Below are 26,936 nucleotides of genomic sequence, written 5' to 3' on the forward strand. Positions count from 1 at the left end.
TTTTTGTACCTGCTCTGGACAGCAGGTCTACCCAGTGGCCCGCAGTGCGGTGCAGTGAAACTGCAGTGCCAGAACAGGTATAAAACACCAGGGCTTTTTTTCAGCCAGAACTCAGTTCCAGCACCTCTCAGGTGGGCGCCATCACCATTATAAGAGAACAAGGTGTTCATGGTGAGTTCTGGCACCTCTTTTTCTAGAAAAATGGCACCGCAAAATACCCTCACCCATACAAATTACTTTTGTCTCCACAGGTCTTACCTAGGTAAGATATATATTAAAAAAGTGCATTAGCAAGTGCTTTCTCCTTGAAAATTTGAAAAACATAAGAAGTCAGTGTTTAATGGGCATCCGCAGAGGGAGAAAGGGGCAGTTTCCCACCGTCTGAGAACAAACCATAATCTCCAGTTTTAATAGTTTTTTAAAGGAGCATTTGTAGAGCCTGAGATATGAGGCACTTTTGTTTATTTTGGTGAGAAACTAGCCTACTCCCAACTTTCAGTATTTAATTTTGCCTACCCCCCCGCTGCTAAATTCTGCAGAAACACATGCCCCCCCCCATAATTATGGTTGGGTGTGACACCCAAACTGACAAGCCAGCAACCAGCCCCAGAAAACGTGGTTCAAAGTGGGTTTGCAAACCGTGGTTTGTCCTGGGATGTGACATGATTAAACCATGCCTGGAAATCATACAGCAAACTAGAATTGCAGAAAGCCACTGTTAATAAATCATATTGTGTGCTCATGATGGTTTGGTGTAGCATTGCTACTGACAAACCAGCTACAACCTGGAATGCTGAGCAGGTGGAATAGCAAAAGCAGCACCAGGCAACTTTGGTACCCTGGTTTGCCTGCTGCCCATCTGGAAAAAAAACAAACCATTGTTTGGGTTCTGAACTATGGTTAGTGAAACCAGTGGTTTGGCACAGTGTCTGAATTGATTTCCTCCCCTTTTTAAAAATCAGAGAATCTCGCCTACCATATCCGACCTCCCTGGGAAACCTCTGTGTCCCCTGGAACAACAGCTGGAATGCCCCCACCCTGGTCTAACCTCCAGCCGACCCAAACAGTCCACTGGTTACGTGCAAAACCGGTTATCATTTTGCATTCTTTTTTTTCAAAAGCTACATACCTGTTTTTCTCCAATTTATTATGGACTTCCCTGGTGCCAACCCTAAAGTCCAAAAGAAGAAGAAGAAAAATATATAAAAATTCACCATCAGCACCAGGTTTCAGAAGAGCTCTGCACTTAAACCTAAAAGTTTCCAAATGGAGATTGGGGGGGGGGTTAAGAGAGCCAGCTGTTGCAAAGGCTTTGCAGATGAATTTAGGCATGCTGACTTGCTGTTAGGGGCTGGAACAAAGCCAGAACATATAGACATGGAAGGAATTCTTTGGAATAAGGATAAAACTCTCTCTCTCTCTCTCTTTCTCTCTCACACGCCATCTCTCTCGCACAAAAACAATTTTACACATTCCTATGTGTAACAAGCTAATGCGCTTCACTCAAATTATTCCTTCTGATCCTTGAACCCTCCCAGTCCCACAGCAGAAGACACCCTCCCAGTCCCACAGCCCATGTTTTCACAGGCACACAAGGCTTGCGTGGCACCCCGATTGTCACATCCCCTGTTGTCGTGGCAACAAATGCATCTGTTTGCAGTCAACCTGCTGAGGGAAACACATGCCACTTAACAAATCTCCACACTGAACCCGAAGGGCAGGGCTTTGTCTGCAGCACAGAAAAGTAGCAACACGACCCACTTGCTGCACAATTTTGGGTCATTTTTACTGGGGGGGCGGGGGGGCGGGCATGAAGAGAAGTTCCCTAATGCAACAGTTTGCATTCAGACGAACGAGGCAAACAGCATCGTCTCACACTGTAGGTGATACAGTCTTCAATTGAATGGCTTGGTCTTCTTCTATTTTACAGATACTGGATGTACCCAATATTCCTCCTCCTCAGAGAAGAAATTGCTGGGACCCAACTAACTTAAATCCTCCATTTCAATGGATCTGCCCTCACAATACATTTAAAGCACAAGGAAGCACTTTAAACAGGCATGGCTTCCCCCAAGGAATCCTGGGAAATGTAGTTTGCTAAGGGCGCAGAGGGTCGTGAGGAGGCTCCTATCCCCTTCACAGAGCTACAATTCCCAGAGTAGTTTAACAAGCCACCCCTCTTTCCATTGGCCTGCAGAAAAGTGTATTCGGCTCTTCCAGGCGTTCTACTGGAGGTATTTCCCCAGGAACGTAAGAAGAGCCTAGTTGCATCAAGCTGATGGCCCAGGTATCACAGGTATCCCAGCATCCTGTCCTCACGGTGGCCAATTAGGGGAAGCCGACATGCACAACAGCGCTGTCCCTTCCTGCGGTTTCCTGCATTCAGAAGCATATTGCCTCCAACAGAACACTGCCATCATAGTTGGCAGTCGCTTCTTGGCAACTGGTCCACAGTTCCCGATTTCCACTGGGGATGTGCAAACTTGAACCTGGGGGCGACTGAATGCAAAGCATGCGGTCTACCACACACAAACGCTTGCCTTTGGTCAAGCCAAACCACTGGTCCACCCGCTTCACTGGCTATCTATGCCCACCTGCAGCAGATCTACAGGGTCTCAAATAGCATTCCTTCTTATTTATTTAAATAATTAACCCAGTGTTTCCCAAACTTTTTTGGGCAACGGCACACCTGTTTACTGAAAAAAAATCTTGCGGCACACCACCATTAAAGCCCCGCCCTGTGACGTCAGCGCGCAGCGTCACGCCGGGAGGGACGCACGAAAGTGAAAGTTTTTTCCCTCCCCCTTGCCGGGGAACCTCCAAGCTTTGGGGGTGGGAGGAGGCAGCAGAGCGAGGGACTGAGGGACGGCGGCAACTGAGGCGGCGGCGGCTGTTGTGGTGGTGGCAGCGATAGCGGGCGGAGGAGGGGGCGGCAGCGGGGCTTGAGGAGCCGTCGCCGGGAGTTGCTGCTGCTGTTGTTGCTGTTGCTGCCCGGACATGCCGGCCTCCTCCTCCTCCGCTGCCTCGCGCTCCTCCCTTTTGCACGCGCTGCCCCGCTGCTCGGCACCACCACCGCGGAGCCGCCCCCGGCTCGACGCGGATCCTCGCCGCTGCCGCCTCTCACCGCCCGACTCGCCCGCCTCCCTCCCACGGCACACCAGCCAATGTCTCACGGCACAGTAGTGTGCCGCGGAACACCGGTTGGGAAACACTGAATTAACCAAGCGAAAGAAAAACCTCACAGCACGAAAACCAGAAGAACGGCCCTCAGAAGGACCAGGGAAGAATTATTATTATTATTATTATTATTATTATTATTACTACTACTACTACTACTACCGTATTTTTCGCTCTATAAGATGCACCCAACCATAATAAGACACACCTAGTTTTAGAGAACAAGAAAAAAAATATTCTCTCCCTCTCTGCGCAGTGACGCAGCAGGAGAAACGGAGCTCCTTCCATTTCTCCTCCCGCTTCGCTGAAGGGGCGCTGCGCAGAGGGAAAGCTGCGCAGCGCCTCTCCAGCGAAGCAAAGCCAGGAGAGAAAGAGGGATCAGTGCGCACCAATCCCTCCTCCTCTCCTGGCTTCAGCGAAAGCAACGTGAAGCCTGCGGAGCGTAGAGGCTTCGGGTTGCTTTCGCTGAAGCCATGGAGCCTGCATTCGCTCCATAAGACGCAAACACATTTCCCCTTACTTTTTAGGAGGGGGGAAGTGCGTCTCATATAGTGAAAAATACGGTATTTTGAAGTCTTTGCCTGATGCTGGAAAGACATCAAGATGCAACTTGAGACAAGCTGCACGGATGAGAGCCTTTTTGAGCCAAGCTCTCCTCATTCCCCCTCACTTCAGATTTGGAGCCGTTGCAAATGGCCCAGTGGATTTTTAATTTTATTTTTAATTTAATTTAATTTTATTTTTATTTTTTATTATTTTATTTTATTTTTGTGGTGGGTGGGAATGTTCCACACAAAACAAGATCCCGGGCATTGCAGATGGTTGGACTTAATGGTTCCTGAGTGGGTCCCCTTTCCACCATAGCTGCCCCCAGCGACCCCACACTCACCCTCCGGGCCTTTTCTTCTGCTCGTTGGGCTTGACATCCTCCGACGAGGGAGCCAGCTTGACGCCGAGGGGCTGGTGGTGGGGCTGGTGGGGCTGCAGAGGGGGAGGCTGGGGCTGGATCGGCTGCTGGACCATGTGGTGCTGCGAGATAGCCAGCACCGGCGTGGCATAGTGAGGCAGCTGCTGCTGCTGCTTCGGGCTGCTGCAAGGGGGCGTGGGGGCCTTGATGTCCGGAAGAAGCGAGGGGCCGGTCTTCTGGATGACGGGGGCCGCCAGGGGGGGCTCCTTGCCCAGGCCGGGAGCGCTCACGAGCGGCTGGTGGCGGTGGATGAGAGGCGGGGACAAGGCGTTGTGCGCCGCCGGAGGGGCGGGGCTTGTGACCACGGGGATGGGGATGACGGAGATGGGGGCCGCCAGCGGCGGGGGAGGGGGCGGAGGCGGGGCGGGCGGAGACAAGGGCACGGCCGCCATTTCGAGGCGGGGCTCCTCGGGGCGAGTGACATGGTTAACCCTAGGCACGCTGGCCTTCTTCTGCTCCTGTTCGCGCTCCAAGCGTAGCTTTTCGTGCTTCTCGTTCTCCTCTGTTCGGGAAGGGAAGGGGGGGAAAGAGAGAGAAAGAACCACAGTCATTATCGACAGACATTTGTTCTTGCAGAGCGAGGGTCTCCGTGTTATAAGATACTGTATTTTTCCATGTATAAGACGCCCCCTCTTTTTTGGGACTCCAAATTGAGAAAATGAGGGGAAATTGTATCCAGGACGACCCCAATTTTTAAGATTAATTTTTTTAAAAAAAACCACACTAGTCCTATACAAGGAAAAATACGGTATATGCACTAATCGCCAAATGGCACCTTAAAGCCTAGGCTGCGGTCACCACAACCAAATGTCTAGGCGCCTTTCCCCCCACTCCCACTGGGATTTGTTGTTATTGCGTTTCATTTCTATACCACTTTAGATTTTAAAAGAAAAAGAAAAATCTCAAAGTGGTTTACAGCGCATTTAATTGAAAAACCCAGAACCAAACCAAGTCAAGCTTCAAAGAAAATACTTCACATCCTTCTCTAATGGACATTTTGCTTTCCCTACTTATTTATTTATTTACCTACTAAATTTACATAGCTGCCCCGTAGAAGAAGGACTCTAGGAAGTCAGTGTGGTGCAGTGGTTAGAGCAGAGCTTTCCAAACTGTGTATTGGCTGAGCAAATGCTCCTCCCGGGCGGCTGGAAAGGCATTAGTTTAACCTCCAGTTTGCTAGTTAAACTGAACGACTGTGTCACGAAATGACACAGGTCTGAAAAGGGTGTCAGCAGCATGAAATGTTTTGAAAGCTCCGGGTTAGAGTGTCAGACTGGGACCCGGGAGGTCCGGGTTCGAATCCCCACTCCCATCATGATGCTTGCCGTCAGTCACAGCCTCGTAATCTACCTCACAGGACCTTTGTAGGGGTTATAACTGAAGAGGGAGCTGAACCACGTACTCCTGGGGTGGGAAGGGAAGTGGTATAATAAACACAGTCATCTCTTCTGCTTACTGGCTCAAGAAAGCTAGAGAGGCTGACCAGATGGAGATGTAATCCGCCAACTTGGTACCCAGAGATCTCCATGGGGTCGCTGGTTGCAAAACACACCTGGCTAATTTCTAACAACATCAACAACGACAACAATAATAATAAATTTTATTTATACCCCGCCCTCCCCGGCCAGAGCCGGTTTCAGGGGGGCTGACACCAGTAAAATTACAGTAAAAACGTAATTGGGGGGGGAGAACCAATTTAAAATACAAGTTAAAATGCAATTTAAAATGCAGCCTCATTTTAAAAGTAGCCCATAGATCAAAACCCTAAGGGGAGGGAAACATAATGGTCAGACTGAGTCCAAACCAAAGGCCAGGTGGAACAGCTCTGTCTTGCAGGCCCTGCGGAAAGATGTCAAGTCCTGCAGGGCCCTAGTCTCTTGTGACAGAGCGTTTCACCAAGTCGGGGCCGGTACTGAAAAGACTCTGGCCCTAGTTGAGACCAATCTAACCACCTTGCGACCTGGCTGATGACCCCTGCGGACCCTTTCCGACTCTTACGATTAATAGGAACTAGAGTGCTTCTCTCCGAGGTCCGTTCATCGCGAAGGTGGAGGGTCTTGGGCCCAGGGCACAAAATGGCCCCCCCTCCAGGCCCTGAGATCCCTCATTGCTTCCTTGGGGAGTTCACACCACTCTGTGGCCCTGCTCTGCGCTCTCCTCAGGCACTTCTGCCTGTCTGGGAATGTGTCCCCAAACTGCGATGGTGCCTCTTGCTAGCCTGGATGAGGATAGAGAGGTGTGGTTTTTTAAGGGGGGGGCGTAAAAAAAACAACAACCCTCAGACCTTTGTGCCACAGGAAAACATGACCGACACCTCTTGTTCCTCCCACCGCTAGGCCTACTGGTGCGCCCGGGCATAGGAGTCAACTCCTAGGGGCTGAGGTCCCTTCGGCCTCCACAACATTTGAGGGGGCCAGCCCCCCCAAGTGGATAGGCATTGCAATTCAAATGGTGTGAGCATGCTGCACCTTGTTATTTTTAATAATGTGAATTTTCGACATAAAATACAGTGAGAATCAAACTGGTCTACCGAACAAGAATAATAAGAACAATTTTAAAAACCCAAAAATAAAAATGGGGGGAGGAGAAAGAGGGGGGGAAATACCCATTAGGCCCTTTACCATATTTATATCATCTCTATCCTGTCATTCATCAGGATATTCTGTGCTGTGATCAATTATGCAGTGCAGGGCTTACTTGCCCCCCCCCAAATATGTTATTCAAGTTTGCCCCTCTGCACCCCCTGGAAGCTTGCTCACCCCAAACTGCGGCCCCCCCTGGCTGAAAAAAATGTTTACTGCACTGGTCCTCAACTGGTGGGTCAGTACGCACCAGTGGGTCATGGCCTAATCCAAAGTGGGTTGTGACAGGAACGTGGTAAATGTAAAGGACCCCTGACAGTTAAGTCCAGTCGCAAATGACTCTGGGGTTGCGCCACTCATCTCACTTTATTGGCCGAGGGAGCTGCCGTTTGTCCGCAGTTTTTCCGGGTCATGTGTAAAAGCCGCTTCTGGCAAAACCAGAACAGCGCATGGAAACGCCGTTTACCTTCCCACCGGAGCGGTACCTATTTATCTACTTGCACTTTGACGTGCTTTCGAACTGCTAGGTTGGCAGGAGCAGGGACCGAGCAACAGGAGCTCACCCCGTCGCGGGGATTCGAACCGCCGACCTCCCGACCAGCAAGCCCAAGGCTCAGTGGTTTAGACCACAGCGCCACCCGCGTCCCCAGGAACGTGACTGCCAGGAACGTTAAGAAATGAGTCTCCAAATGGGTTAAAAGTGGGTCTTAAAAGATTGAAGATTTCAAAGGCTGAATATTATTTATGGAGTGGTATACATACACGAGGGGGCAGTTTTTTTAACAGAGTAACACTCACAAGTGAGGGGAGGACCCATAGGTCACAGACCGCAAAGAGCTTACACTTATAAAACAACTCAGAGCTGCCTCACCCTGAAGAAAAACAAATGCAATAAACCTGACTAAGGGTAGGAGTCAAATGTTGCGGCCAGAGGCAGACAGTGGCTGCTCTTTTCCTCTCCTAAAGGCATCTTTCCTGCCCATTATTTCGACTTTATTGGTATATCCAGCTCCTCAAATCTTTATGACGACGCTCCGATACTTTATTTATTTGCCTATTTACAGCGTTTGTAGCCTGCTCTTCAATTTCTTTTAAATCCCAGAGTGGCCACCAAAGCAATGAAGATTTAAAGGGGAGGGGGCGCAAAGATACCATAATATACACAAATGATTAAAACAGCCCCAACAAACAACAAATTAACAACTCCAACGTAAGGCGAAGAAGCAAAACCATAAGAATGAAACTTATCCACACACCCCACCCATTTAACCAAGTTTTTAAAAAATACACTCAAGATTCAAACTGATTCAGCAACCAATGGTCTTGGAAATAGTTCCCACACCATTTCTCACCTTTGGCAGCCTAATAATAATAACAACAACAGCAAGAAGAAAAAGAAGAATGTTATTATTTATATGCCCATCTGACTGGGTTGTCCCAGCCACTCTGGGAGGCTTTTTAGTAAAATACAGTGGTGCCTCGCAAGACGAAAAGAATCCGTTCTGTGATTCTCTTCGTCTAGCGGTTTTTTCGTCTTGCGAAGCAAGCCCATTGAAGGATTAGCGGATTAGTGCTATTAGCGGCTTATCTGCTGATCGGATCAGCTGATAAGCGGCTTAGCGGCTTAGAAAAGGGGGGGAGGAGAAAAAAACCAGCAGGAACTCGCAAGACATTGTCGTCTTGCGAAGCAAGCCCATAGGAAATTCGTTTTGCGAAGCACCTCCAAAATGGAAAACTCTTTCGTCTAGCGAGTTTTCCGTCTTGCGAGGCATTCGTCTTGCGGGGCACCACTGTATGCATTAACTTCAAGCATCTAGTGCTCATTATTAAATCTGTATTCCCGCCCCCTTTACACCCATTTCTGCTTCCGCCCATTCTAACCAACCCGACATCTGCTGCAATTGGCCCTCTGGCCTTCCTTCTTCCACACGACTCCGCCCCCGCCTATCCAGTCCAGCCAATCACATTTCTGTCTCTACATAACAAATACGCAATACCTTATACCAGGTATAAGGAACAAATGTGGCCCTCCACGCTCCTTTCCCTGGCCCCCGAGGCTCTCCCCAGCCCACACCCCCTTTCCAGACGCACCCTCTCCCGGGCCTGCTTTGCACCCTTGGGTGGAGTGTATAGATAGGGATACATGACATGTGCTAAGAAAACGGCCTATTTGAGGAAGGTAAAATGTGCATTTCATGCTCCACCCTCAGCCATGTGGCCTCCAAGAGGCTGCCCAGAAGTGAATGTGGCCCTCAGGCTGGAAAACCACCCAGGCACCATCTGCATGGCTCCCCACATCGCCCTGGCTCCCCACCCCACCCTATCCCTCTGAGGAGAGAGATCATTCCCCTTTTCTCTAACCCCTGCCTGAAGCCCTGGAGAGCTGCTGCTGGTCAGTGCAGACAACACTGAGCTACACGGACCAGTAGTCTGACTCAATTATCCTAGAGCAGCAAGAACACTCTGCATAAGCTCAGAGGTATTCATGGTGACTCCTTTAGACCCGAAGCCTGGTGGATGTCAGCCAGGCTCTGCCTCACAGTCATTTCGTTTCTTTCTTTTTTGTTCTCCTGACAGGGAAAACAGACCAGTGAAACCAGTTCCCCTTGCTGCCGCGGAATCCAGTTCAGCCTGGTGGCTTTCTCGGCAGCCTCCAGTGGCCTGCCATGTGTTTTGACAATGCACTGCTTGAACTCGATAAATGAGATACGGGTGTCCTCGCTAGGGCTGGGCAATGTCGGGTTTTCAACATCGCGGTTTGGCGATATACCACAGAAGCTGAAAAAAAGCTGCGTTGGCCCCAGTCAGCACGATGCCTGGGCAAACTGCCACAGCTCTCATCATGGGAGATGAGGCGCTTTTACCCCAGCACCTCAGGGTGCTGTGGCCAAAACAGCTGACCCCAGCCTCCTGCTCAGCCGGGGGGGGGGGGCAGAAAGGCTCCTGCCCCCAGCAGACCCTGCCCTGAGTCCCCTGCCAATATATCGCCTAGGCCTCGGCCTCACCTTGCCAAATAAACCCATACATTTGAAGAGATTTATAACCCCACCTTTCCCATCTCTGCGCACCCACGAGACAGCTTTAAACAATATAAAGCAGTACAATTAAATACTTAACAGCTAAAGCATAAAAACGCAAACAGCAGTTAAAAAATACACACCAAAAGCAGACAGAAGACAAGGGCAGGGGGTTATCGGCTGTCCCCAAAAACCCTCTGATTTAAGAGTCTTAGGCCCCATCTGCATTATACATTTGAAGCAGTATTATACCAGTTTAAGCGGTTAACGAAGAAGCCTGCAAACTGTAGTTTGTATAGGGCGCTGAGAGTTGTTAGGGGACCCAGCTAATCCCTCAAGAGAGCTACAATTCCCAGAGATCCCTTGGCAGAGGGGCTGTTAAAAACCACTTGGGGAATTGCAGCTCTGTGAGGAGAACAGGTTGTCTTCCTAACTCCTCTCAGCACCCTTAATAAACTACAGTTCCCAGGATTATGGTTTTTTGAGGGGGAGCCATGATAAGAAGCCGCTATGAAGCGCAGATGGCATGGTATGTAAACACAAACATTCAAAATGGCTAGACCCACCCAACCACCCTGCTCTTCCTTCTGCGGCCAATTCTTATCGCTGGGTGATTTTGTGGTGGACAAGAACCAAGCAGTGCAGGATCAACCCCATTTCCAAGCAAGATGCCTCCAGGAAGCCAGAGAGAGAGGCTTATGGGGGCGACAGTTAATGCCCCCACCCCAAGCTCAAGGTTCTCAGTGCCTTTGCACAGAGGACGGCCATCGTCTCCCTTCGCCGGCCCCAGGAATATTTACGCAGCAGCTAAAAAACTAAAACCACACACACCACCTAGGAGAAAACGGGCCAGAGTTCTGGAGCAGGTGAGCCGAGAGAATTACTCAACCGCAAGAGGCTGCGGAAAAAGCTCCCTCTCCCTCGAAAACACCGGGAAGGGGGGGGGGACCAGCCCCCAAGCACGTGTCTGCCTGCTGTGCACTTTAGAAGACAACACGGCAGGTCAGCTGGGCGGCAGCCAAACGGCAGAGAGAACCTCTCTCGCCCATGACGCACGTCACCACCGGGAACGGCCAAAAGACCTCATGATGAAGTCGCATGCAGCATCTGCAGTACGGGATGCCAGCTTCTGGGGCGGGGAGAGAGAAAAGTGGGGCGGACTCCAGCGGCCGAACTCTTTGAGTCGCTTGCGCCGTTTGCAGGATCACGCAACTGCATCGGCGAGTCGGGAAGCACGCAGCAAAACTGAGCCAAAGCTCGGATTCTGCAATGTTGCACGCTTTGCTCACGGGCGTTACACAAGCCTCGGGTGCTTTTTGGCTCAACGGATGCCTGGTTTGTTCCGTATCTGAGACGGATCCAAGGAACCCTGAACTGGGTGTTGTGCATAGCTGTCAACTTTTCCCTTCTCTTGCAAGGAATCCTATTCGGAATAAGGTAATTTCCCTTAAAAAAAGGGAAATGTTGACAGCTATGGTGTTGTAGCCAAGAACCATCCCCTTCACACACATACACAGATGCGAATCCTGCTCCAACAGACGTCTCTGACATACAGTGGCACCTCGGGTTAAGTACCTAATTCGTTCCGGAGGTCCGTACTTAACCTGAAACTATTTTTAACCTGAAGCACCACTTTAGCTAATGGGGCCTCCTCCTGCTGCCGTGCCGCCGGAGCACGATTTCTGTTCTCATCCTGAAGCAAAGTTCTTAACCTGAAGCACTATTTCTGGGTTAGCGGAGTCTGTAACCTGAAGCGTATGTAACCCGAGGTACCACTGTATAAAATTATCCAGACCTTCCTCTGTCGCCTTAAGGACTAGGAGCGTCAGCCCTCAGGGTAGGAGGTGGCGCTGGTGGAAGGGTTCTTTGAAGCTAAGCAAAATTCCCAGAAATCTTGAGCCCCGTGCCTCCTCAGTTAATTTCTACAACAACCCTGTGAGGTAAGTTAAGAGGCTGGGACTGACTCCAAGCTTCATGGCTGAGTGGGGATTCGAACCCCAATCTCCCAGGTCCTAGTCTGACACTCTTAACCACTACACCCCACTGGCTTCCCAGAGTACTTCTGCCATGTGGCAGCTCTATAAATTAAGTAGGTTAATAAATATGGGGGAAAGCAAAATGCCACTTAGAGAAGGCTCTGAAATACTTCCCTTGAAGCTTAAATTCTGTTTTCTCCTGGATTGTTTGGTTTGACGTTTTAAAGTGTTGCAAAGCACTTTGAGATTTTTTCTTTAAAATATAAAGTGGCACAGAACTTAAATGAAGAATAATAACAATAAATCTTATGGGGTGGGGGGGAATGGTGCCTGGACATTCCGCTGTGGTGACGGTAACCTCGGTTTAAGGTGCTATTTGGCAATTAGCTTATATATCTAAGTTTCTAACACTTCATAGTGATAGGGAGTGGCAATTTTAACCTGGCCAAGAATGAAACAAGGGCTGTATGCATACCATACATTTAAAGCACACCATCCACCTGCCAAAAAAGAATTGTGGGAACTGTAGTTTATCGTAGCACCCTTAAGAAACTATAATTCCCATGATATTTTTTTTTGAGGGGGTGCTTTAAAAGTATGATGTGTACGCAGCTCAGGTCACAGTGGAGGGTTCCCTTCCTCGAGGAAACGGAGGAGCCACAGACAGGAAGGAAAGTTTTTGGAGGTTGACCACCGCGATACGTCTTCTACCTGTGGCTCTAGGGATCTATCTCTCTTAGCCGCAGGGGTGACTCACGCCTGCCCAGCTGGGTGGGGAGTTCAGGTAGGTGTCACCTGACCTAGATGGAGGCTCGTACGCACTGAGTCAGCTCCTATCCCAAAACATTCTTCCCACTTCCTGTTACATAAACATACCCAAAGAGTTATGCCAAGACGTCACAAAGTCGCATTCCAAGGCCAGCTCAACAGGTGGCTACCACGGGTCAACCTACGGGCAATGGCGCCACTTATGGGGAAGAAGTCTAGGGGTCCCCTCGACAGAACTGAGCATGGGAGCCCCGCAAGGCAGCCAGGCTGCCTTAGCACATGTGGAAGCGAGGGAAGAAACCCACACCTGTAAAAGACAGAATCGCCCTCTCACCTGGTCAGAACGTATGAGGCCAAAGCAGTGCTAGAAACTCAGGTACGTAATCCAATTGCTAGTCTCAGGCTAGAAAAATAAATAAAAACTCCAGTATACAGATGCACATGCTCTTAAAATTAGAGAAGCAAGACATCCCAGAAGCTAGTGCTTGGGATATGGAGCTGGTTTCAGCACCCTCTTTAGCTACAGGTTTCACAGCCTTGTGCATCAGTCTTCCATATCCCCTTTCTGCCAAATGGGTATGCTGGTCAGTATTGCTTATCCACAATGGAAGGATGAATCCCAAGGGAGGCTATAAAACACTGCCGTGAGGCACCCCCTTACTATCCCTGAAGGCCTAAGCTAGGCGTCCCTTCCAGATGTCTAAAACTACCTGTCATCATTGCCAAAGAGAAATATTTCCTAAAGTGCAATTTGCATTTTCCCAGAAGTCAGTCCTCCTGCAGCAGGAATGGGGGGCCTGTGGCCCTCCCGGTGTTGCTAGACTACAACTCCCATCAACACCCATTGGCATGGCCAATGGCCAGGGATGATGGGAGTTGTAGTTCAGCAACAACCTGGAGGGCACTGTCCTGTCTCCCCGGGCCTAGGGGCTGCTGAAGCATCTCCATCACCTCTGATCACACTACAACTGCAATTTTGCTCAATAACCACAGGGCAAAGAACTTTGCAGGGTCTCACTGCCCATTCCCACCACACCCCCATGGATATCCTCTCAGGAAAAGTGTTAGAAACCCAGATATACAAGCTAAGCACCAAATGGCTCCTTAAATCAAGGTCGCAGTCGCCAGTGGTACCTCTGGTTACGTACTTAATTCGTTCCAGAGGTCTGTTCTTATCCTGAAACCGTTCTTAACCTAAGGTACCACTTTAGCTAATGGGGCCTCCCGCTGCCACTGCCATGCGATTTCTGTTCCCATCCTGAGGTAAATTTCTTAACCAGAGGTACTACTTCCGGGTCAGTGGAGTCTGTAACCCGAAGTGTCTGTAACCCGAGGTGTTGTTAACCTGAGGTACCACTGTATCTGGGACGTGGGTAGCGTTGTGGAAGGTCGGCAGTTCGAATCCCCGTGACAAGGTAAGCTCCCGTTGCTCAGTCCCAGCTCCTGCCAACCTAGCAGTTTGAAAGCACGCCAGTGCAAGTAGATAAATAGGTACCACTCTGGCGGGAAGGTAAACGGCGTTTCCATGAGCTGCTCTGGTTTCGCCAGAAGCGGCTTAGTCATGCTGGCCACATGACCCGGAAAAACTGTCTGTGGACAAACGCCGGCTCCACAACGCCTGAGTCATTAGTGACTGGACTTAACCATCCAGGGGTCCTTTACCTTTAACCACTGTATCTAGTTGCCCTTTGGTGGCAAGACAGCTCTTATTTTTCAAATGATGGACTGACTGTGATTGATCCTCAGTTAAATATCTGACTAGTTCAGATTATAACCTTGAGCTAAATTAAGAACTTTGACAACTTAAAAAAGTAAAGTCCCTTAATCCAGTCCACATCTATTTCGGCCTATTCCTACCTCTTTTTTTTTTTTTTTAAAGGGTGACTGCTCCTGCTCAGGCTGCACAGAAATAGCAATTTGGTTCCAGAAATTCATTCCGATTGTGCAGATAAAATGTAACTGATAGAATTCTACAGGATGGGATATTAGTGTGTGAAAACAGTGTCCAGATCCAATGATCCCCAGATGGTGGAAATGTCAGGTGTCATCCTGGCACCCAGATATCTCCACTTGGTTGGATGCAAAATGCAAATTTCAAACACTGCTCTGGAACCTCAGAGCACAGGTTCATCCTCGAATCAGGGATGTGCAACATAGATAACCATTATTCCCACTTTACAGATAGGGGAGATGGAAGACTGACAGCGAAACCATGGCTGAACAGCGTTCACGCCACCATTTTTCCTGCTTCGTTTCCCACTGATTGAGCAGCCTCCTTCTCTGCCAGCCGGTTTGTCTGGGTTTTGCCTCAGCTACAGTAGGCGGGTGCCGCAGAACTGAGGAACAATCTCTGCTTTGAAACAGATTTCAAGGGAGAAGCCTCGAAACACCCAGAAGCGTAGTTGGGACACTGGCCTCCAACCATCAAAAAGGAAAACAGAAAAGCACACACAAAGGTGACCTCAGGTGTGACTGGTTTTCCTAAGTAGGTGACTTGCTTCCCTGTAATCCTTGCCAATGAAAGGTTGTCGTATTCTTTCCCAACTCCCTTGAAAGGTTGGCCGGCGTTGCCTCAGAACCACCCTAGGAGGTAAGTCAAGCTGAGAGCACACAAAGTACTCAAGGAAGTAGTTACCAAAGGAAAAGAGCTCATTCTACAGATCCAACAACAGTTGAGACCTTACTTAAACCATTGTTTTCCAAGGGAGTCATTGTGATAACTGCAGCAGAAGAGTCACATGTTCCTACATTATCACTTGATGGCCACAGAAGCAGCTCAGGCAACAGAGCTGAGTATTTTGCCTCCAGCCATCCTCTTCCATGAATCTGCCCAGCTCCTTAACCTAATGCCATTTAAGGCAATAGCCGCAACTGTGGCAGAAAATTCCCTAAGTTGATGATGCAACAAAGACAACATTTATATAGATAGATAAATTCAGGTAACTGGGACACGAGTAGCAAGACCTAATTGTAGGTCATCTGAAGTTGGGGGTGTATGGGGGGTGTTAAGGGAGGGGCAGTGCCGCTAACATGTCACGCTCCTTCTGGGGTAGTTTGTTTGCCTTTCGTCCCCCACCCTGCACTCAGCTCTCACCTGTGGCTCCTAGAAGATGTCAGCATGTGACAGCGGCCACATGGGAAACGGCTTGGACTAGCCGACTAAACAAGATGTAGGGAGCCGATGGGTGTCAAACCCTCAGAGAGTTAGGGACTTCCCCTGCGTGCAAAGACAGGTTCTTCTACCTAGACTCTAGGTACCCCATCGAGGAGAAGGAAAACTCTGCCCTTAAAACCTCCACTGTCTTGTGGGAAATCTTCAGGAGAAGAAAAGGCTAAGGAGTAAACACTTCTTAGTGTTGGTGCTGACCTTTCAAGCCCTAAACGGCCTTGGTCCAATATACCTGAAGGAGCGTCTCCACCCCCATCGTTCTGCCATCGTTCTGAGGTCCAGCGCTGAGGGCCTTCTGGCGGTTCCCTTGCTGTGAGAAACCAAGTTACAGGGAACCAGGCAGAGGGCCTTCTCGGTAGTGGCGCCCGCCCTGTGGAACACCCTCCCACCAGATGTCAAAGAGAAAAACAACTACCAGACTTTTAGAAGACATCTGAAGGCAGCCCTGTTTAGGGAAGTTTTAATGTTTATTAAAATTGTATTTTAATACAGACTACTGTATTTTATGGGACACGGGTGGCGCTGTGGATTAACCACAGAGCCTAGGACTTGCCGATCAGAAGGTCAGCGGTTCGAATCCCCGCAACAGGTGAGCTCCCGTTGCTCGGTCCCTGCTCCTGCCAACCTAGCAGTTCAAAAGCACGCCAAAGTGCAAGTAGACAAATAGGTACCGCTCCGGCAGGAATGTAAACGGCGTTTCCGTGTGCTGCTCTGGTTCGCCAGAAGCAGCTTAGTCATGCTGGCCACATGACCCGGAAGCTGTACGCCGGCTCCCTCGGCCAATAAAGCGAGATGAGCACCACAACCCCAGAGTCGGTCATGACTGGACCTAATGGTCAGGGGGCCCTTTACCTTACTATTGTATTTTATTACAGTGGTACCTCGGGTTAAGAACCTAATTCGTTCTGGAGGTCTGTTCTTAACCTGAAACTGTTCTTAACCTGAAGCACCACTTTAGCTAACGGGGCCTCCCGCTGCCGCTGTGCCGCCGGAGCACGATTTCTGTTCTCATCCTGAAGCAAAGTTCTTAACCCGAGGTAATTATTTCTGAGTTAGCAGTCTGTAACCTGAAGCGTCTGTAACCCGAGGTACTACTGTATTTTGTTGGAAGCCGCACAGAGTGGCTGGGGAAACCCAGGCAGATGGGCAGGGTATAAATAATAAATTATTATTAAATTATTATATTATTACTATGGAAAGCCAGAGTGGAGTCCCTAAGGCAGTTGGATGGCACCTCTTTCCGGCAACTCCTGCAGCCAAGCTGGTGCCAAACGTATTGCTCTGCTTTCCTTTGGGCCACATCAGCCAAGACGAGAGGGGGGTCTTGTCGTCTGGGCAGCCCAGGACTTCCATACACACCAACCAGGCTTGCACCCCGGGGAGATCATTTCGGTGCAGCTAACGCAGATATTTGACTTCACCCCTGGAGGCGCATTCCATTCTCTCTCGGGACAGATAGATGACAACAACACCTGTAGCTGCACTGAAAGGAAAAACTGCATCATCCTAAATAGAATGGTCTGCAAGATTTATTCAGGTGGTCCAGAGTGTCAGTGAAGAGCAATGGCTACGAACATTGTTCCTAGACCCTGGCAGTCTGCTCAAGTAGTGAGCAGAATGAATCAGAAGTGATTTTTTTTTTGGAGTGGGGGAAGGCACTTGAAAGTAACTCTATTATTATTATTATTATGATTATTATTTCCAAGATGGCAGACTTAGGCGTCCTCCAAGGTTTGCAGAAGTACAGTGGTACCTCGGGTTAAGAACTTAATTCGTTCTGGAGGTCCACTCTTAACCTGAAACTGTTCTTAACCTGAGGTACCACTTTAGCTAATGGGGCCTCCCGCTGCTGCTGCGCGATTTCTGTTCTCATCCTGAAGCAAAGTTCTTAACCCAAGGTACTATTTCTGGGTTAGCAGAGTCTGTAACCTGAAGCATCTGTAACCTGAAGCGTCTGTAACCCAAGGTACCACTGTACAAAAAAAAAGCTTTAGGAAACCCACCCCACCCCCCAAAAAACACAGCACAATGATGACTGAGTGTTCTCAGTTGTGCAGTGCTAGCCTGAGCAGAAGCTTCACTCACATACTGCAAGAATTTGTTGCAGGTTCCACCTGAATACTGCCATCTCAATTCTCCCAGGCCTTGTGTAACCCAAACAGCACCATCCATAACTCCACCATCCTTCCTCTGCATAAGAGACAGCTACTGGCAGACTCAGAGAAATGGCAAAATATGCAGGAGGACTAAAAAAGAAAAATAAATTGGGGGGAACGCTGGCCCTTGAGGGAAAACACCCGAAAACAGCCTAATGAGGACTAAGCATGCTCAACAAACACAGTGCGTGTTTATGGGGATGAAGAGATAATGGGAACACCAAGGGATTGAGTAACGGAATGGAGTTCTTGAAAGAGGGCATGGCTGGCTGAGTGCCACCCTGAACTGGCATGCACTCCACATTGCAACATTTTCCTGCAGGCTCCAGGTAGGATGTCTCTAACGATCGTTTATCCCAATGTTACCCCTCCATTCCATTGATTTATTCCAAGAATTTGCAGGTTTTACAGCTGCGACCTTCCCCCATGTGCTGAGAGCCTTCTGTTGCGTGACCATCTTCCAGTGTGATGTAGTAGATTTAAAAGGGATTTGTGTCAGCACCCCACGTACTATATTCCTCAGCTGCATCAGCTCACTGGGTGAACTTGGGCCAGTCGCTGTCTCTCAGCCTAGCTTACCTCACAGGACTGTTGTAAAGATAAAAGGAGGAAAGGAGGAAAACAATGACCACCAGCTCCAGCTCCTGGGAGGAAAGGCTGGATTTTAATGATGGTGATGCAACAGGAGAGGTAATAAAACAATGACGACAACAACACAAGGTGGGTGGAAAAAGAGGAATCTATCCTGCAGCTCTAAGGTTTCTTTCTTTTTGCTGTTGTGGTTGAATTTTAATTTCCTTCTCATCCACCTTTCCTGGAGTGACTCATTGCTGAGACAATACGTTTCAGGCTACCTTCCATCAGATATGACACACACACAAAACACAGACATTTGATCCTCCACTGTGGTTGCAAAAGGTGTGCCCCCCCCCTTGCATTGGAGAGGCTTGCCACCCTTGGCAAGGAACAGGAAGGCAAGGGAAGAAAACACACAAAAAAGGGAATTCCCCCCAATCTTTTGGCAAGGGATTTCACAAGGTGAGCAGGTCTAAAGGAATGGCTCAAAGATTTAAAGCAGGAGACCTTGAACCGCCCCTAACCCCACGTCACAGAAAAAAACAATCCAAATTTCAGAAAAGCGAACACAAGAGCTGTCGACACAGGTAAAGTGCTGGCGTTCTGTCCCATCGATGTGCAGGCCACTCTGCAGTGAAGTCATATCAGCTCCCTGCCCCAAGGAGCTTGCAAACTAGAAATCACCCAAGTGTGTGTCAGACAGAGGGGACCCATGGACAGAGACATTGGTAGATGGTATAGTGGGGTGCCGGGGCACTGCACATGGGGCCTCCAAGCAGCTTTTTGCTGCTACTTATCTAAAGGGGGGGATGCGGGTGGTGCTGTGGGTTAAACCAGAGCCTAGGACTTGCCATCAGAAGGTCGGCGGTTCGAATCCCTGCGATGGGGTGAGCTCCCGTTGCTCGGTCCCTGCTCCTGCCAACCTAGCAGTTTGAAAGCACGTCAAAGTGCAAGTAGATAAATAGGTACTGCTCCGGTGGGAAGGTAAACGGTGTTTCCATGTGCTGCTCTGGTTCGCCAGAAGCGGCTTAGTCATGCTGGCCACATGACCCGGAAGCTGTACGCCAGCTCCCTTGGCCAATAAAGCAAGATGAGCGCCGCAACCCCACAGTTGTCCTTGACTGGACCTAATGGTCAGGGGTCCCTTTACCTTTTTCTAAAGGGGATGAAGAAGTAGACCCGGTGGAAGCACAACAGCAGGGGCACCTTGGGGCCCTGAATCAAAACAGTGATAAGCCTTTCCTCCACCCAAGAGAAACTGTTTGCTCATTAGGCAAATGATGAGTGGGATCTGCGACAAAATGTTGCAGCGTGGAATTCTCTCAGGATTCTAGTTGGACTCAGAAATGTCCACTTCCAGGATACTCCAGTTGCTCTCCCACCAAGTTTTCTAATCCTCACCCTCCACACACACAAAAAAAACCCAGACATTCTGTGCCCGTGGACCAGTATTATCTATTATTATCGTTACTTAATAGTTAAGCTTCTGTCCCACACTTCTTCCTCATGAACCACAAGGCAGTGAAAACAATGACTATTTTAAAAAAACAAAAAAGCACACACCATAAAAAAAACAATCCCAGTACAGATGCAGACTGGGAAAGCTCTCCATGCAAAAGGCTTGTTGAAAGAGGAACGTCTTCTGCAGGTGCCGAAGACAGCTGACAGGGTGCCTGTTTAATATTTAATGGGAGTGCATTCCAGAGGGGAAGGTGCCAGGACACCGAAGACCCGATTGCAAGATTGTGTGGAATGCACCTGATTAAGATGGTAACTGCCAGAGGCCCCCGTCTGCAAAGCACAGGGATCAACTGGATACAACAGCGGGTGAGACCATATTTCAGGTACAGTGGTACCTTGGGTTAAGAACTTAATTCGTTCCAGAGGTCCGTTCTTAACCTGAAACTGTTCTTAACCTGAAGCACTACTTTAGCTAATGGGGCCTCCTGCTGCCGCTGCACGATTTCTGTTCTCATCCTGAAGCAAAGTTCTTAACCCGAGGTAATATTTCTGGGTTAGCGGGGTCTGTAACCTGAAACGTATGTAACCCAAGGTACCACTGTATCTGGATCCCAAGCTCTAGGGACTTTATACGCCAAAACCAGCACCTTGAGCCTAGCCCAGTAGGGGGTCCTCCCTATTACGGACAGGTGTCGCTGCTTCGACCATATAAGCAATAACGGTCAAGAGAACTGAAACAGAATCAGAACGTGGTTTAATCATGCTAGGTAAAAGGTAAAGGGACCCCTGACCATTAGGTCCAGTCGTGACCGACTCTGGGGTTGCGGTGCTCATCTCGCTTTATTGGCTGAGGGAGCCGGTGTACAGCTTCCAGGTCATGTGGCCGGCATGACTAAGCCACTTCTGGCGAACCAGAGCAGCGCACGGAAACGCCGTTTACCTTCCCGCTGGAGGTACCTGACGTGCTTTCGAACTGCTAGGTTGGCAGGAGCAGGGACCCAACAACGGGAGCTCACCCCGTCGCGGGGATTCGAACCGCCAACCTTCTGATCGGCAAGTCCTAGGCTCTGTGGTTTAACCCACAGCGCCACCTGCGTCCCTTTAATCATGCTAAGCCAGACACAAAAGGCCCCAGAAATACAACTGCACTTACGTGGCAACTGGCTCAGTCAGGGGCCTGGGTTCGAGTCCCACACAGGGTGAAAGATTCCTGCATTGCAGGGGGTTGGACTAGATGACCCTCATGGCCCCTTTAAACTCTACAATTCTAGGACTCTTATGAAATTATTGTAGGTCAGGTTGGAGAACACCCATCTCCTATCCTGCCAGTTGCTCAGGCCCCAACACCCTGCTAGGGACTATAAGGGGTGGGTGCCTTTTCTTCCATTCTGCCCCACCTTAATTATTTTCCTGGTCCAGGATGCCAAGCAGTGCTTATCAGCCAGATCCAGTCTGCGTTTTGATTTCCCACAATGCCCCTGATGTTAAGTGTTGCTCAAGGGCATTGTGGGAAACCAAAGGGGGACCTAGACACAGCCGTCTACTGCTTCAGGAGCCACTCACTCAGAGGAGTGGGGCCAACCAGAGAACATTTTGCCTAGCTCCCTCCCACCAAACCTGGAGCCAGCCCAAAGATTTAAGGGCCTCTTCTAACCCATAATCTTACCTGCCACATGCAGCGGCCAGGTAGCAGCGTTAGAAACTCAGCTAGGCGCTAAATGGCTCCTTAAACCAAGGTTGCGGTCACCAAAAAAGGAACACCTAGTTGCCATTTGGGGGCGAGACGGTTCTAAAAGTCTTACTGGCCTGTGACTGATTCTCAGTTAAACGTCTGGCCTGCTCAGATGGCAACCTTGAGTGACTTAAAAAGTTAGAGAACATAGAGGAGAATCGTCCCACAATCCACATATATATTGGCCAATTCCGACTTCTTTTTCTTAATGGCAGCACAGACCATTCACAACGAAAGAATGTTCTCCACACCTGTGAGGTGGGATAAGTGAAGGCAAGCTGCAACAATTAACTATAACGTTGCTCGCTGCTTTGGGTAATCCACAAAAACAGGGCAGGGACTCAAACGATGCTGCTTTATGGTTTCCAGAAGCGCAACGCCTAACCACGGAGGGTGCACATGGCCCAGGTGAAGGCAATCTTTGACCGTCCAGCATGGCCAGGGATGATGGGAATTGTAGTCCAGGAACACGTGGAGGTTCCCCACAGCTCACCTAGGCTTATCCACGGAATTGTCTCCAAGACAATGGCTGCCTTCCTGCCTGGCCACTGTTCCTCTGTCCCTAGCTGTCAACACTTCCCCTGCCCACCCATGAAATGTGGACTGAAAACCAGACTTCAGCATAGCATACTAAATCTCAGATATTGCCCTCAATATTACGACTATTGGTTAATCAGGGTAGCTGATGGGTCTCAAACCCAGTGTGAGTTAAGGACTTCCCCTGCATGTGAAGACAGGAAGATTGAGCAGAGGAGACCAATTGTGGGTCCAACGGTCAAGAAGACGGTTTCTGCATGTGCTGTAGAGGGAAGTAAGAGGCAGGTGGGGCTTGTCCACCTGGAAAGGTAGCCCACCCAGGAGAAGGAAAACTGGTCTTAAATCTCCGTTGCCTTGCAGGAAATCTTCGGGAGGAGAAAAGGCTACACAAATCTGGAGTGGAGTCCCTAAGATGGTTTAATGGTGCCTTGAAGGCCACCTTCCAGCAACATGTTCAGCCAAGCTGGTGCCAAACGCTTTGCTCTGGCTTTTTTGGACCACATCAGCAAGGCCAAGAGGAAAGTATTTTCATCTGGGAAGCCCAGGACCTTCATGAACACTGCCCAGGCTTGGGCCCTGGGGAGGTCACTTCAGTGCTGCTAACACAGCAGTTTGACTTCACCCCCGGAGGCGCACTCCATTGTCTCTCGAGACAGACAAATGCCAACAAGCAGCTGTTTTTATAATTGCAAGATATATCATTGAGTTCTTAAGAGAAAAGCATGGCAAACTGTGTTCCAAGCCAGGAACCGATTTCATAAGGAAACAGGTACAACTGCGGTCACACACCCACAAGCCAACCTGCCTCCACAATGTTGCTTACTGAGCTATGAGCCGTATGTAAATTTTCAAAATGAAAGCTGTGGATTAAAACGGGACAGGGTGAGGAGGAAGGAGATGGGAGAGTAGCTACACGATAGGTCTCAGATCTGCCCTACATACATAGCAGCAGTTTCCGTGCACTCTGGCTTCCGTCACGGTGTTCCATTGCGCCAGACACGGTTTAGTCATGCTGGCCACATGACCCGGAAAGCTGTCTGTGGACAAATGCTGGTTCCCTTGACCTGAAAGGCAAGATGAGCACTGCACCCCATAGTCACCTTTGACTGGACTTAACGATCCAGTGGTCCTTTACCTTTTTACACAGCAGCAGTACTAATATAGTATGATGACTCTCTAGCAAAGTACAAATTCTTGTTTGCCTGCATGCCTGAAGCTGTTGTTACTTCAAGCCAATCAGAGAAAGGTAAGAGATCTGGGTTCAAAAAAGTAAGGCGAGATCCCCCCCCCAAATGCACCTAACTTTTATTTATCAAACAATATTTAAATTATTCTACAGCACAGTCCACACGCCTGGGGCTGATTGCAGGGACATGGCTGTTGTTTGCTACAAGCCATAAACAGATAGTTGAAGGAGATCTGGATTAAAAGTCTATTTATGACCCCTAACAGTACAAAGCTATATCCAAGCAGTTCAGAGTGTACGCAGTGCTATAAAGAATAATGATGATTAATAGGATGTAGGTCTGGAAGATCCCAGACTCAGCATCCTTCACCACAACCATTTTTAATCTGGAGCTCTCCTTCTTTCAGAATGCAGTAGAAAGCAGCGTGCAAAAGATCTCCACCAAATTAATTTTCATTGTTAATATTCCCAAATTCTATGTTGCCATTCCACGGAACACAGCCCCACACTCTGAGCTGCCTGCATAGTCAATACAGGCTTTTACCACGAGCCCTGAATACCAACAAGAGGTCTGGAGTTTTAAAATCTGTATTACAGCAAATAAAACAACAAAAACCAGCATGCTGGTTTTCAGATCTTTCCTGCATGCCATTTCACATCACCCTCGTCATCATCACCACCAACGTTCCTGCAGCACAAACAAGTGAGGGCAGGCCCTCCCCACCACCCTCGTGTACGCACAAGCGCGCAAACGAGAGAGCGCGCACACGCGCATAGTTGCAAGAATGAAAGCGCGCATCCAAACAGCAGCAGCAGCAGCAGCAGAGAGGGAGTGTCCCCAGCGCACGTGGTCGAGGGCAGGGCCTTGACACGTCACCCGTTCCCCGCTAACCAATGGAACGGGCCTGGAACGCAGAGCAAACACGCAACGTTCCAAACCTGGGGGAGGGGGAAGAAAATGAGAAGAAGAAAAAAAAGGATACAAGCGACGCCAACGTTCCATTGTGCGCTTAGATCTCGACCACGCGCTAACGCAACATCTCTCCGGAATTTTAATGCGTGCATATGTGTGTGTGTGTGTAGCGTGTGTATGCGGGGCGGGGGGGGGGTCGGTTCCTCCCGCATGCAGCAACAGCCCTTTCTGGATCTCTCCCAGCAGATTTCCCAATTAGGGGAGCGGCGCATCATCAGACGAAAGAGGCGGAAATAGTTTTTTAAAAAGTGCATCATATGACACCCCCCTCCCTCTCTCTCTCGCCTTAAGATCAGGAGCGCCAGCAACCCCGCCACCGCCCTGGAGAAGCCTCCGTCGAGAACGAGAAGGAAACGCTTCCCCTCCCCCAAAAGGAAACCCAACAGATTCATCAAACCCTCCCCACAGTTGCTGCCTAATGAAGAACTGCTCCTGATGATAAATCAGGAGGCATCGTCAAAAAAACAGAACGGGGAGGCAGCAGGGAGGAAAGGTTCCTATCTTTTTTTCTGTTACGGTTTTTTTTTCTCCTTTTTGGCGCATAACTACATGACATCGTAACCCACCCTCTGATCCAGCCCGCCTCTTAAAAAGCCTGCGCGCGCCTCCTTGCATTCACTATGCGCCTTAGAAAGTTTAAGAAGGAAATAATTAAAACCGTGTGAAAAGGACGGATCGCTGCCGGATGCATGAATGAAGAACCGCAAGAGCAGGCAGAGACCCAAGCATAATTAATTATGGCTATTACGTGGGCTGCATCGGTTAACTACGTCCGTGTTGCAAAGGCTTGTTTTTCCTTCCCAGCCCCCCTTACACTGCAGGGCGGAAAGGGGTCAGGTAGTTTATTTTTGGGGGGTGGCAATAAACGCGAGCACGGGAATCGGGGAGAATCTGCCCATCCGCAGGAAATGAATGGGCTGAATTATTAATTTTTTAGTATATACATGCATGCATGCATACATACATATCTCGGCTAGCATGTGTCAGCAAATTCAGAATGAAGCATTTAGACCACGTTGACAGGCTGCTCCCGCCCCCGGCTGTAATCCTGGACGCATTTACCTGGGAGTAAGTCCAATCTAACACAATGGGGCTTGCTTCTAAGTAGGCAGGTCCACAACGCGCTTGTTAAGCGAGGCAACCTACTATCCTCACAACCGCCGCCTCGTTAGGCAATCTCATATTTTTCTTAACCCGGTGCAAAAATATTTCCGCTCACCCCGCCCAAATGTTCATTAAAACGAAACAAAAAAGGGACATTTTACAAAAACGGGAGGAGGGGGGAAAGGAGGAAGAACCCGACTAGAAACCCCCACTGAGGGAACCGACGAGAAATCAGAAGACCTGATCATCATTGCAAAATCTGCGCTACAGAGGAGAAAGCAATCGTAACGCAGTGCAATCTTTTTTGGAAGCAAAGCGGGGAGGAAAAACTCACCTCCTAACCCGCCAAAATAAATACTACGGCTTCGGCTGGGGGAACCGACGGGCCCCAAACCCGGGGCGCTGTTTGCTCGGCGGCGAATCCGAGGGGACTTACTCCCGTGTCAAATGCACGCGCCAGGTTTTGCAACCCGAGGCGATGGCGCTGCAAGCCTGTGACAAGGGGGAGTGAAATCCCCGGGCTTCCGACGAAAAGGCGACTCGCCTCGCGCTGCAAAGTTGGTTTCTCTTCCAACAATCAAAAAACCGGGGGGGGGATAAGATAAATCCCACCGCGTGCATTATTATTTTTAAATTATTCTGCGTTTCTTTCAAAAAGGAGAGACACGAGATCTTAATTCCCACCACCACCACCCCTGGCTTACCACGTGTTTTCTGTTGTTGCTGAGCTTGCCATTCTAGATACCTGGCCGCTTCTAACAATGTCTCAATGCTCATTTCTCGGGGCTGCGTTTCGGCGGAGGATCCAAAGTCTTGGGGAGACTTATTTAAAAAAATAAAATAAAAAAGTGGAGAAGGGAAACTCCACGCTGCCACCCCCGCGGCAGGATTCTTTAATTTTAATATCGGGGTTTGGTTCTTTTGCAAAGGGGGAAGAGGGAGGGGGGAGGAGGAAAAAAAAATAAAGAAGCCGGAGCCAGCCAGGCGATCGCCCCCTCCGCCCCGAGCCCCTCTGCGAACCTTCCAGACAAGGAAAGGGCTTTGTAACAAGATGGCGATGTGTAACAGAAACACAACAAGAAAAAAAGGGACTGACACTGCCCTCAGCTACTATAGGGAGAATTGCAGGCAAAGCCCGGACTGGATCGCAGCGCTTCGCCGGACGGGAGCGCGCCTGCTTGCTTTTCCTTTTGTTTTTTTTTTTTTTTTTTTGACAGGTCGGGAGTTTCCGCTTAGACGTCTCAGCGCAGCGTGGCACGATTGTGAAAAGAAACAAACACAAAGCCCTCTTCCTGGGCGGTGCCGTTCCAGGCTGCACGTGGAGGCGGGCATGCTCGGGTGCTTTCCTGCAGGCGTTCTTTGCACGCAGAAAACTAGGGTGTCGGGTTCAGCCTAACGCTGGGCTCCAATTATTTCTTTCAGGGGGGCAGCCTGCACCCTGAAGCGTTAACTGCAATACACAGATACACACATTTCTTCCATCAGGCTGCGTTTATAAATTTGGCCTATTGGGGTGCATACACACCATATATGGAAAGTACATTTGAAACACATG

At 49.4% G+C, this 26,936-nt stretch overlaps 1 protein-coding gene across 1 annotated transcript in view; it reads right to left on the reverse strand.

The window, feature by feature from the left end:
• The window catches only part of MNT (MAX network transcriptional repressor), a 65,446-nt gene extending 38,991 nt beyond the window's left edge, over window positions 1-26,455 (reverse strand). The window contains exons 1-3 of the mRNA XM_082201247.1: window positions 26,086-26,455; window positions 4,067-4,646; window positions 1,130-1,171 (exon numbers count right to left, since the gene is read on the reverse strand). Of these exons, the coding sequence (XP_082057373.1) occupies window positions 1,130-1,171; window positions 4,067-4,646; window positions 26,086-26,158 (695 nt within the window). The 5' untranslated portion in view covers window positions 26,159-26,455. The remainder of the gene's footprint in view (window positions 1-1,129; window positions 1,172-4,066; window positions 4,647-26,085) is intronic.
• Between the last annotated feature and the right edge of the window lie 481 nt (window positions 26,456-26,936).

This window comes from Podarcis vaucheri (assembly GCF_965113315.1).
Source record: "Podarcis vaucheri genome assembly, chromosome: 15".
In the NCBI taxonomy this organism is placed as follows: domain Eukaryota; kingdom Metazoa; phylum Chordata; class Lepidosauria; order Squamata; family Lacertidae; genus Podarcis; species Podarcis vaucheri.